This window comes from Balaenoptera ricei, chromosome X (assembly GCF_028023285.1).
Source record: "Balaenoptera ricei isolate mBalRic1 chromosome X, mBalRic1.hap2, whole genome shotgun sequence".
Classification (NCBI taxonomy): Eukaryota; Metazoa; Chordata; class Mammalia; order Artiodactyla; family Balaenopteridae; genus Balaenoptera; species Balaenoptera ricei.
Genome location: NC_082660.1, coordinates 33476928 through 33489831, shown reverse-complemented (window position 1 = coordinate 33489831; position 12904 = coordinate 33476928). Strand labels below are relative to the sequence as shown.

Below are 12904 nucleotides of genomic sequence, written 5' to 3'. Positions count from 1 at the left end.
CCTTTGCCCATTTTTTAATTGTTATTTGTTTTTTATTGTTGAGTTTTAAATGTTTTTTTATATATTCTTGTTAAAATCATTGCTAGATATGTGATTTTGCTATTGCTGTGTCCTTTGAAATGTTTTTTTCCTTTATATTCTATTAATATGGTGTATCACATTGATTGGTATTTACACGCTAAACCAATCTTTCATTCCTGAGATATCTTTCATCTAGTAATTTTGTTTAATTCTTTTAAAATGTTGCTGGATCCTGTTGGCTAGTATTTTTGAGAATTTCTGTGCCTATATTCATAACAGATAACACAGGACATTTTAAATTATTTTTTAAAAGACTTTGGAAATGCTATGTAATATATGCTTTAATGTAGAAGTCATCTTGCTTCTAAAGGCAGTTGATTTATTAGGATATGTGAACTCTAAATAATTATCAGGTCAGCCACATGAGATTGAGATAATGTATATAATACTTGGTAGAACCTCCATATAAGTGCATCATTAAACTAGAAAGAAAGTGAAGGCTCTTCTGTACCAGGGTGATAATTACTATGGAGAAGACTGATTAGAAATACTGGGTTGTCCAAAAAGTTCTTGGCCAACCCAATACAAGAAGGTGTAAGAAAACAATATCAAATGCAAGAAAGAAAGAAATTATAGCAGCTACATAGAACAGAACAGACACAAATGATTAATAATATTATGCTAATATATTTTAAAAATTTAGATGATATTCATTAATTCCATAAAGTGAGTTATAAAATCTCACTCAGTGGAAAATAGAAAATAAGAATAATCTTGCTATAATTAAAGAATTGATTTAGTTATTTAATCATCCCTTTTGAAATAATAGGCCCAGATGGTTTTACCAGTAAATTCTACAAAATCTAAGAAACAACCAATTTCACTATTATAGAGACCCTTACAAAAGAGGGACTCTTCAAGTAATTAGAGATTTACACACAAAAAACTAAAATGTACAGAAAATATTTACAAATTATCACTTGTAAACTGAAGCAAAAAATTAAAATATTAGTAAACTAATTCTAGAAAGGTATTAAAAAAAGATTAGCTATCATGGCAAAATTGAATTTGTGCCAGGACTGCAAGTTTAGTTTACATTTAAAAATCAATTTAACTTACCATATTAAAATGCATAGATACATATCTATCTAGCTATCTATCCAGATAATTCTATAGTATTCATTATAAAAATTCCTACAAAACTAAGGAGAGGATATAAATTCCAGAACACAATGAACATAATCTGCAAAATAATCCTACAGTAAATATCACAGTTACTGATGAAATGTGGAATATACTCTAAGATTAAATATGAAGAAGATCAGGTATAATACAAGATTATCTATGCTAATAGAAGGTTAGAAAAAGTCTCTTCATGGCTCAGTTTCAACCAATATCTTACACTTCAAAAGGAGTACAAAAAATACGTCATATGCCAAATTTACAAAGGAAATGCTTTAGAACAGGTTTCACAGTCTTGAACACCTCACCTACTTTGAGAATATAAAAAGTCTAAAGCCGAAGAAAGCAATTCACTTATAGGGGACGAGTTATCAGGCTGATCTCATTTTTCAAAGCTGTTTTGCAGGCATAACACAATGGAGTACCATCCATAGAGTTCAGAGAAAAATAAAGAGTGATTCCCAAGTCTGATTCTCAGTCAAGATGCCATTCACATGTAAATAAAATGAAGATGTTTACAAAGAGAACTCAGAGACTAGAGCCCCTGAAATGATAATTAGAAAGACAAAATAATTATGAAATCCAACCATCCAACAGCTGAGTCAAAAATAATTAAAAATGGAGAACTCTGGTAAAATGACACACAGTCGAACACTGATAGAGTGGATATGCGTGTTACAAGCATTGACAATGTAGGTATAATAAATCTAACAAAATGATGATACTCGGGCAGGAAGGTGAGAGGAAATGAGAGTAATAATTACCTCACTTGTCAGAGCAATGACTATCAATGCTATGTAAAATCAAAACAGATAGCAACAAAACAAAACGAAGAAAACCTCAGAACTCAATGTTATTCATAAATTTCTTCTTTTAAAGTTGAGGTATATGTTGGGAAATATTATTTCCTGTGGTGGACAAGTATTTACGTTATATGGTACTTCTGCACTATTTAATCTTATTCCTTGTTTCTGTATTTGCACACATTAGTTTTTAACCTTCACTGTTCAGTAGAACCACCTGAAGAGCTTTGAAAAGCTACACATGTACAGGCAACACCTCAAAAAATTCCATTTCAATTGGCCTGAGGTGGCGGCATCAGAATTTTCTTTTAATTCCCCAGGTGATTCCAATGGGAATCCAGATTTGAAAATCCACTGCTGTGGATGAAAAAGAAAACAAGATCTCTCTCTGAATAGCTGAAAAGAATTAGCAAGAACTGGACAGATCTAAGTTACTGAAGAATTAATATTTTGAAGAAACAGCATTACACAATGCTACTTAACATGAGCCTTGGAGTCAAACCGCTTAGATTCAAATCCCAGCCACAACCTCACCTAGGAAAATATGTTAACCTCTCTGCTTTGGTATTTATTTTTTTAAATTAAATAACAGTAATAACAGTTACCTGATCAAGTTGCTTGTTTTGAAGATTAAATAAACAAATATATGTGAAATTCTTAGACCTTTAATTGGCATATCACAAATGTGGGCTATTATTATTATTAATCATGGTTTTGTCAAGTGTCCAATTAGAACTGTGGTCCACTACATTGAAGAGAAGATGCTAGCTGAATCTATTTTTCATTTTGTCCTATTTTAAACATGTTTTCCTTCCACAAGGCTGAAAATCCCTTACTAGCTATTTTATAAAGAGTCTTGTCTCCCTCCCTTCAAAGAGATGAATAATATTTGTGAATCTTTTTAGAGCATTTTGAAAAAAGCTAAATATTAGAAGAATTCTTATCAGATACCTAATGTCTGGGACTGTCTGAAGGTCACTTTAATGTTACAGCCAAAATTATGAAATACTGAAAAAAAAAGATACGAACTTTCCCCTAATGAATTATCTATACAATAACTCTGAGCATTACGGAAAAGGATGGTTGGCTGTCTGCCTCATTCCTTAACTTCCTGTTACAGTGATATCACAAGCACTGATCCTTCTTGGACCATCAGAAATGGTAACTGACAGTTTGTCCTGATCATGGGGCTAGGAACAGAAGACGACTGAATAGGAAATCACTGGAGTGGAAACAATGGTAAAACAGTTGGTGAATTGATGTATATCTACTTATGTACTTGTTCTGTATTTTAAAAATGCTAAATTACTTGTGTATATATATTATATATGTATATACACACATATATATATACACATATATACATACATATATGTATATATACTGTTTATGATTCTATTTCTTAAACTATTTTTTCAGTTCAGTGAGCAACTAAGGGCTCCAATCACAAAGATAATAGGGTTTTAATTAATCAACTTGTGAAGATGTTGGGAGTGACAAAAAAATTCTCACCTGCCACCTAAGAGAGACTAGATTTATTTCCAAGGCCCAGGCAGCTAACTTCTTTCTACTAGAATATAACTGCAATGTTAGAAGGGATTTGGGCTTTTTTGTTCTCTGCTGCATCTTTAATCCCCAGAACTGTGCTGGGCATATAAATTGGTGTTTAATAAATATTTGCTAAACAAATAATATTTTCAGTTGCTTCTGTTCTTGTTAGAGTTTTAAAAAATGAATTATCACAGTAAACTCACATAAAGATTAACTTATTTTTTTCAAGTTATTTTATAGTCTGTTTTTATACTTAATACTTTTTCATACATTTAGAATTCATTTATAGTATATAGTGTATAGTACAGAGTTAACTTTACCTTAATTACAAAATGTCAGCCAACTGATCTAGCACTATTTACCAAATGAACTAATATATTTATTATGGATTTTGAAATGTCACATCCATATTAAATTCTATAATATGCTTTCATTGTTCTGAGTCCCCTATTGTGCTGACTACAATTATGAATATTCCTGATTCTTTTTTAATATTTTTAATATTAGTCATTGAATACTTTTTGTCATATGTTTCCTTTAACATTTTCTCTGTATTATTTTTTCCAAATTTTGTTATTACAATGCCAACCTTGGAAACCTAGCAAGCGAATAAACCATCTAATTTTAGAAGAACACAGTTGTGGACAGGGGTAAGAGGATCTTATATTATCACATACTAAAGTATAATAAAAAGAAAAAGTTGAAGAAAAAGTATTACAAATTGAAAATACTGAATTCACAACACCATTAATCACTAAGGAATGCAATTGACACCCAAATAAGACACTACTTCACACACACCTAATGACTATAGTTAAAAAAACAGTCACAAGTGTTGTTGAGGATGTGTACAAATTGGAACCTTTACACATTGATGGTGGGAAAGTAAAATTGTACCGGCACTTTAGAAAACTGTTTAGAAATTTATCAAAATGTTAAACATTCAGTTATCATATGGTCCAGAGATTCCACTCCTATGTCATTCTCAAGTAAAATGAAAACATATGTCCACAAAAACCTTTACATGAATGTTCATGGCAGCATTATTTATAACAGCCAAAAAGTAGAGACAATCCAACTATTCATCAAATGATAAATGGATAAACACAATGTGGTACAGGCATATAATGGAATATTATTTGTAAATGTCTGAACCTGGAATAAGTGAAAAAAATCAGCCTCAAAGATATTTATTATATGATTCCATTTACATGAAATATCCAGAATAGGTAAATCCATAGAGATGAGGCAGACTGGTGTTTTCCTGGTGCTGGGGGAGTGAGAAGTGATTGCTAATAGAAACATCCCGTACCCACTGGGGGACAATGAAAATGTTCTAAAATTAGATTGTGATGATGGTTGCACAAATCTATCAAATACTGAAAACTATTAAGTCATATACTGTAAATGGATGAATTTTATGGTATTGGAATTATATCTTGATAAATTATTAAAAATACACTTACCATATGATTCAGAAACTCCAATCCTAGATACTTACCTCAGAGAAATAGAAACATATGTCTATAAAAGACTAGTATATAAATGTTTGTAGAGGCTTTCTTCATAATAGCCACAAAATGGAAACAATATATATGTCTATCATTCAGCTAAGGAATAAAGAAATTATAAAATATATATAATAAATTAAAGAACAGTCACTGAAGTCAACAAATTCAAGACCAACAACTCTCCTCGCCCTAAAAAGAAAAAAAAACGTTCTCTCTCTGTGCTGTGATTTATCAACCCTTTTACATTTTTAAGGGACTTGACGCTAATTTCATGGCTCTTGACACTTAAGACCTCGGTCAATACTGAGTCAGTCAATACTGACTCAACACTGAGTCAGACAAATCAGTACTCAGTTACAGGATTACAGTTTCTACTGCCACAATGGACAAAGAGTTAAGCTGTAAACTATTAGCAGATATATTTTAATATTGATTATTTAAACAAAGTAAATGTTAGGGGATAATGGTTGTTAACCTCTGCTCTTAAAAATATATGCTCTTATCTATTTACAAATGTAAAATTGTTCTGAGACCAATTCCAACATGAATGTGTGTGCATGTTGGGGAGGAGGGGTCCCACACCACCAAGCAATGCTCAGGACACCAGCAGGGTGTCCTATAATTCAACTCAATTCTGACACTATCAGAATTGAGATAGAATCATATTCCACAGGTAAAATGCTCAGACCCACAGGACTGCCCTCTACTTCACAGGCCAATCGCAAGTCCAGGTTAACACTGATTCTTCTGACCAACAGATTGAAGATTCCAAGGAATCCCTCCGTGCACTTCAGATGCCAGTCACATGTCCAGATTGTTACCTGTACTTCTGACCAACTAGCTATAAATCAGAGGTTCCCATGACCTCCTTCCCCTTTGGATTCAGTTTATTAGCTAGAGCAATCACAGATTTCAGGGAAAATTTACTTATATTTATCAGTTTATTATAAAAGGACATGATAAAGAATACAAATGAACATCCAGATGGAAAAGGTGCACAGGGCAAGGTATATGGGAAGGGGGGCAGAGTTTCCTTGCCCTCTCCAAGTGCACTACTCTCTCCATATCTCAACATATGTATTCACCAACCCAGAAGTTCTCTGAACCCTGTCCTTCCGAATTTTTATGGAGGTTTCATTACATAGGCATGAATAATTAAATCACTGAGCTTATATTCAAAATATATAAAAAATTCATACAACTCAATGGCAAAACACCCCCTAAACAATCCCACTGAAAAATGGGCAGAAGATGTAAACAGACATTTTTCCAAAGAAGGCATACAGGTGGCTAACAGGTACATGAAAAGATGCTCAACATCTCCAATCATCAGGGAAATACAAATCGAAATCACAATGAGATATGGCCTCACACCTGTTAGAATGGCTATTATCAAAAAGACAAGAAATAACAAGTGTTGGCGAGGGTGTGGAGAAAAGGGAACCCTTGTGCATGGTTGGTGGGAATGTAAATTGGTGCACTGACTATGTAAAACAGTATGGAGCTTCCTCAAAAAACTAAAAAGAGAACTACCATACAATGCAGCAAGTCCAATTCTGAGTATTTATCTGAAGAAAATGAAAACAGTAATTTGAAAAGATATACGAGTCCCCATGTTCACTGCAGCATTATTTATAATATCCAAAACATGGGAACAACCTAGATGTCCATTAATGGATAAATGGATAAATCAATAGATAAATAAATACTAAAGAAATTGTGGTATACATACACACACACACACACACACACACACACACGGACACACAATGGAATGTTATTCAGCCATAAAAAAAGTGAAATCTTTCCATTTGTCACAACATGGATGGACCTTGAGGACATTATGCTAAGTAAAACAAGTCAGACAGAGAAAGACAAATACCATATGATCTCTCTTCTATGTAGAATCTAAAGCAACAACAACAAAAACCAAGCTCATGGACACAGAAAACAGGCTGGTGATTACAAGAGGTAGGGGGTACGGAGGTAAAAGAAATGGCTGAACAGTTTTTTGTTTTGCTTTGTTTAAATAAAGTGAATAAAATTTTTTTAAAAATTCTAATGACAGAAATGTATCAGTTATAAATCAATGTTACCTCAACAAAATAAAAAAAAAATTTTAATAAATAAATTAAAGGAAAAAATAAAAAATAATTTAAAAAAGGAATGTATCAGCCCTGTCCTAAGTGAGGTAGAGGTGCTGGTAGCAAGACCTCAGCAGATACGCAATATGCAAACAACCTGTCATGTTGGTTCCAATGCTAAACTCACAAGAGTTTCTGAGAAATCCGTTATCAACGAAAAATTCTTTATTTGTTGCCCCATCAGGTTGATCAAGGACACACTGTCCTTAAGGTTGACTCTACAAGCTGCCATCTGATCAGTTTACCCAAAAAGTGTGTAATCGAGGCCCACTATCTATTCTCTGCAATGTTTCTCCTTCACTATTGAAGGATAATTTCAGAGTACAGAATTATAGGTTAGTTTTCCCTCAACACTTTAAATATTTCACTCCACTCTCTTCCTGAATGCATGATTTCTGAGGAGAAGTTGGATATAATTCTTATCTTTGTCTGTCTACAGGTAAGGTGTTTTTTCCTTTGGCTTCTTTCAAGATTCTTTCTTTATCTTTGATTTTCTGCAGTTTGAATATAATATGCCTCGGTATAAAGGTTTTGGGGCATTTATCCTGATTGGTATTCTCTGAGCTTCCCTGATCTGTGGTGTGATGTCTGACATTAATTTGGAGAAGTTCTCAGTCATTATTACTTCAAAGGAATTGTTGTTTAAAGAAGGGACTTCTTTTTCAAATGTAACTGGTAAATAAATACCATTCTGTGAACAATTTAAAAGCACTAATTGCTTTTTGCGATACTATGGGCTAATTGCTTCATACTTTAGAGTGCGTCAGAATCACATGGAGGGTTTACTAAAACACAGATTGCTAGGCCCCATCCTCAGAGTTTCTTAATCAACAGGTGTGAAGTGCAGCTCTATCCATCTACCCTGCACAACACCACTGCACCAAGCTGTAACCATGGTGAGACTTTACCAATGGAGAGGGATGAGTGGAGTAAGTGTCAATGTTGAGAAGTAAAAATCCGGGGCACTGAGTATGACTTTTTCTCAGCCCAAGTTAACCTAAGCAAAGCCCTTCAGAGAGCTTCTCCTCATGGACCGCCACAGTTATTAACCATGCAGACCTGTACTCAGGTACATACTGAACACGGAAAGTGCCTCTTTCTAACTCAACCATTCGACCTGATCCCTACATTGGTACTAGCAGGTACAAACTAGTAAGCTAATATACACTCAATTGTCTGAAATAGGGTAGAGAAATATATAAAACCTGAGTGTGCCCCTTTGTTCACTCATTTTTTCATTCATTTATTTATTTACTCAAACAATATTTGATATCTGTTATTTTCCAGGCACTTTTCTGAGACTACAGCAGCAAACAACAAAACAGAATAGATTGTTCCTGTTAAGAAGCTCACATTCTACAGGAGAAGGCAGGGTATAAATATGACTGGGGATCAACACTATTGAGAAAAATAAGCAAGAAAGAGAAGGACTGAAGGATGTACTAATTTAGAGAGGGTACTGGGAAAGCTTCTCAGATAATGTGATATTTGAGCAGGGTCTTGAGTGAAGTGGGAAAATGAATCGTGAAGATATCCAAGAAAATGAAGCTCCAAGCAGAGGGAACAGGAAGTGCAAGGGCTTTGCAAAGGCATGAGACACAGTGTTTTAAAAAGCAGAAAATAGGCCAGTGCCCATAATGCATTATTCTAAAAAATGCAGCAAACTCTGTGAAAACAACTTGTGTACATCATTTTGTTGGTAAAAAATAGAACCATAATAATTTTACAACAAAAGAACATATTCATTTCTAATATATGTACATATTGTATAACACTCTGGTTAAAGTGTTATTCCTCAGTAATCAAACTACTTATTAACACCTTGTTTTACATCTTTGAATGGGCCAAATACATGTTTATAAGATTTGAATCTTATTAAATTGCAGTTTCAAGGCAAATTGCTTGATATTATCAGCATGTCAATTAGAAGGTAATAAAATATTCCATGTTTACTGTTCTCTAATACCAATATATCAATATATGTCTTTCAATCTTGATGTCACTATGTTTGCTAAACTAATGCCTTTAAGTTAGGAGCAACTGTAATTCAAAGTCTCATTTTAAATCATACTTTTAATCTTCCCATTACTTCTAAAGTTTAGATTAAACTCTGAGGGTTCTGTATAAAAAATAAAACATAACCCATTCTGAACATGACAGGTTTGTATGTACTTGGAAGAGGGTAGCTGAATGGAAGCCAAAGAAACAACCAACGTGCACATGTCCTCTTCTCAATACAAGCAATGCTTATGATGAAGAAAAAAATGCACAGCTATACTAGCCAATTGGAACTATTTCAAAGAATGTAAGGCTCTCAGGGTAGAAATTTATAAAGCCTCATTCCTCAATGACAGAACCAGGGAGTGCCCTCCTGAACACTGGAGCAGGTCTATCTATGATCACCCGCTTGTCTTGGTCTTGGTATATGGACTTAATATGACCTACCCCCTCAAAATTCACACTTAGTGATTACCAACATGACTGTCACAATGACATGTAAGGTGTTTTCTAGTTAATTTTCACTTGGTCTCAACTAATTATGTACAAGGTTTCAGCAGTGTCACCTAAATTTAGTACTTTATAAAGCTGAAAATGCCAGCAGTGTTAAGGCGATCTTTCATTTGTAGAGCATCTCTACTTAATTTTTACCATTTATTCTTCAAAATAAATTGAAGAAGCATCTTTTAGTATTTCCATTTTACATGTGTTGGGGCCCAGGGCAGGCTGCCCCAAAATGTGCCTCAATGGCATATTGATTATTTTGAATTCAAGTTACTTACGAAACAGCCAGTGCAAGAGGGACACTTTGACCCTCCTCTTTGTGTCCCTGAAAGTAGGAGATGAATCTATCACGTGAAAGGTGCACTCCCTGCATCTGAAGGCAGAAGGACACCCTTATCACCAGAGACAGGGAATTCGGGCAGAGATACCTGTATAAACAAAACATTACTTCTTTAACTGACTACCCCAAGCCCAAACTCTGCTTAGATTCTTCACTAATGAAGCACCCAAAGCCTAAGTTTCTTTGTCCTGCCAATTCATCACCAATTTCTCTGTTTAAAAAGTATAAAAGCTGCCTGCTTTGGCCACTTCTTAGGTCCAATTTTTAATGGGACCTCCATACGCATGAATTAAAATGTGTTTCTTTTTCTCCTGTTAATCTGTCATGTGTTAATTTTATTATTAGTCCAGCCACAAGAATTCAAGACAGGTAGAGGGGGAAATTTCCCCCTCCCTGACACATGTAAGGAAACTGATCTTGAAAATGTTATAGGACATCCTATTTGTAGAACAGAGTAAATGCTGTAGTCAGGTCTAGAATCTATGGATTCTGTGTTTGGTTCTGTGGTTCCTTCTATATTGTCAGACTACAATTTGTGATAATTTATTTAAAGAAAAAAATTTCTCACCTTTGGGACAGTTTTTCCAAATAACATGTCAGCTGTTCTCATAATTTGTGTTCATCCAACTAAGCAGAATCCTTTCAGGATTAGAATACATGTTGCTGGATGCAAAACAAGGATTGACTTTTGGTGAATTTTGCACATGTACAGGGGGCAGATTATTGATGCTATGTGGTACAACTCGGTATAGTACCAGAGCCTAAAATTTGGGTAAGAGAGAGAGAAAGAAATGTTACTAGACCTGAATGGCAAAATAAAAACTAGTATTTAAAGAGTAAATACTACCAAGCAAAGAGTAAATACACACCACCAAGCAATTCTCTGGCACCAGCTAGATGTCCTACAATTCAACTCAATTCTGATACTATCTACACAGAGGTTGTATCAGAGTCCACAGGTTAAGAGCTCTGTCCCACAAGACTGTCCTCCACTTCAGATGTCAATCACAAGCCCAGGTTGCTACCTGTGCTTCTGACCAATGGGCTATCTGTTGGAGGTTCCAACGACCCCTTCCTTGGGTTCAATTAATTTGTTAGAACAGCTCACAGAACTCAGGAAACCCTTTTACTCATTAGATTACTGGTTTATTACAAAGGAAATTAAAAGATAGGAATTAACAGCCAGATGAAGAGATACATAGGGTGAGGTCCTGAACAAAGGAGCTTCTCTCCTCGTGGAGTTTGGGACCCAGCACGGTGGCTTGTGGAAGCATTCTGGTTGGATGGTTTCTGAACCCCCCTCCTTTGGGGTTTTATGGGGGGCTTCATTACACAGGAATGATTAATTAAATAATTAGACATTGGGGACTGATTCAACCTCCAGCTCCTATTCCCTCCCTGGAAATCAGGACATGGGAGTGAAAGTTCCCAATGCTCTACTCTTGGTTGGTTCCCCTGGCAACCAGCTCCCATCCTTAGGTGCTCTCCAAAAGTCACTTCATTAACGTAAACCTAGTTGTGGTGGAAAGGTGCTTCTTATGAATAACAAGATATCCATTTCAACTTTATGGCTCTGAAGGGATTTCAGGAACTGAGGACAAAACACCAAATATTATAACAAAAGATGCTCCCATTGCTCTTATCACTCAGGAAATCCCAAGGGTTTTGGGAGCTCTAAGCCAGGAACCATGGATGAAGACCAAATATGTATGAGAAATATACATATTTGGACCAAATATATATGAGAAATATATATATTTGGACCAAATATATATGAGAAATATATATATTTGGTCCAAATATATATGAGAAATATATGTATTTGGTCAGACCAAATATATTTCTTATAAATCATAATATTGCATTACCTAATTAAAAAATTTACTGATTGGAGGACAATTTTTTTCAAGTGCCATTTCATTAAAAACACAAGGATTGGGGCTTCCCTGGTGGTGCAGTGGTTGAGAATCTGCCTGCCAATGCAGGGGACACGGGTTCGAGCCCTGGTCTGGGAAGATCCCACATGCCGCGGAGCAGCTAGGCCCGTGAGCCACAACTACTGAGCCTGCGTGTCTGGAGCCTGTGCTCCGCGACAAGAGAGGCCACGACGGTGAGAGGCCCACGCACCGCGATGAAGAGTGGCCCCCGCTTGCCACAACTAGAGAAAGCCCTCGCACAGAAACGAAGACCCAACACAGCCAAAAATAAATAAATAAATTAATTAATTAATTTAAAAAAACAAAAAAAAACACAAGGATTTGAAATTCCTTTCTCATTTCTTTGCCAGCTTATATAACTTATAAAAGTAAAATTTAGAAAATCAAAGAATAAGCTATCAAGTCACAACTGATTGTGATAATGATATTTATTTAAGAGGTCTGTTTTTAAGACAACAAAAATGTATACGATTTTGAAATTTGGCATGTTTGTATCCTATATCATAAAATTTGGTGTCTTTACATCATAGCACCATTCACTACATATACACCACATGTTTGATCATGAAGCTACGCATCTGAGTTTAAAAATAATTAAGCAATATTAAGATCAAGTAAAGAAACCAGTGTCTGATCAGTAGTGTAATATAGCAATGAGCTACTCAAAAGCGCTGCTCTACTAGCGAGGTAGTAGATCACAAGCTGTTCATCCCACCCAGAACCTACATATATACAGCAAGACTTTCTCAATGAAGGAGTCAGAGCATTTGGTTTACATTACTGTACAAACTCAGCTCCTTGGTTCACCCCAAACCTGTAATAGACAGGCATGGGTGTGAAGACCACAATCTGAGCGATATGCTTTAGTGATACTGTCGGTAGCCTGACCATATCTCTCCAGCATTCACCTCTC

General features: G+C 35.1%; 1 protein-coding gene across 1 annotated transcript in view; it reads right to left on the bottom strand.

Annotated features, from left to right (window-relative positions):
• The window catches only part of CFAP47 (cilia and flagella associated protein 47), a 487004-nt gene that overhangs the window by 274644 nt on the left and 199456 nt on the right, over window positions 1-12904 (bottom strand). The window contains 1 exon segment of the mRNA XM_059910362.1: window positions 10623-10815. Coding sequence (XP_059766345.1) covers window positions 10623-10815 — 193 coding nt within the window.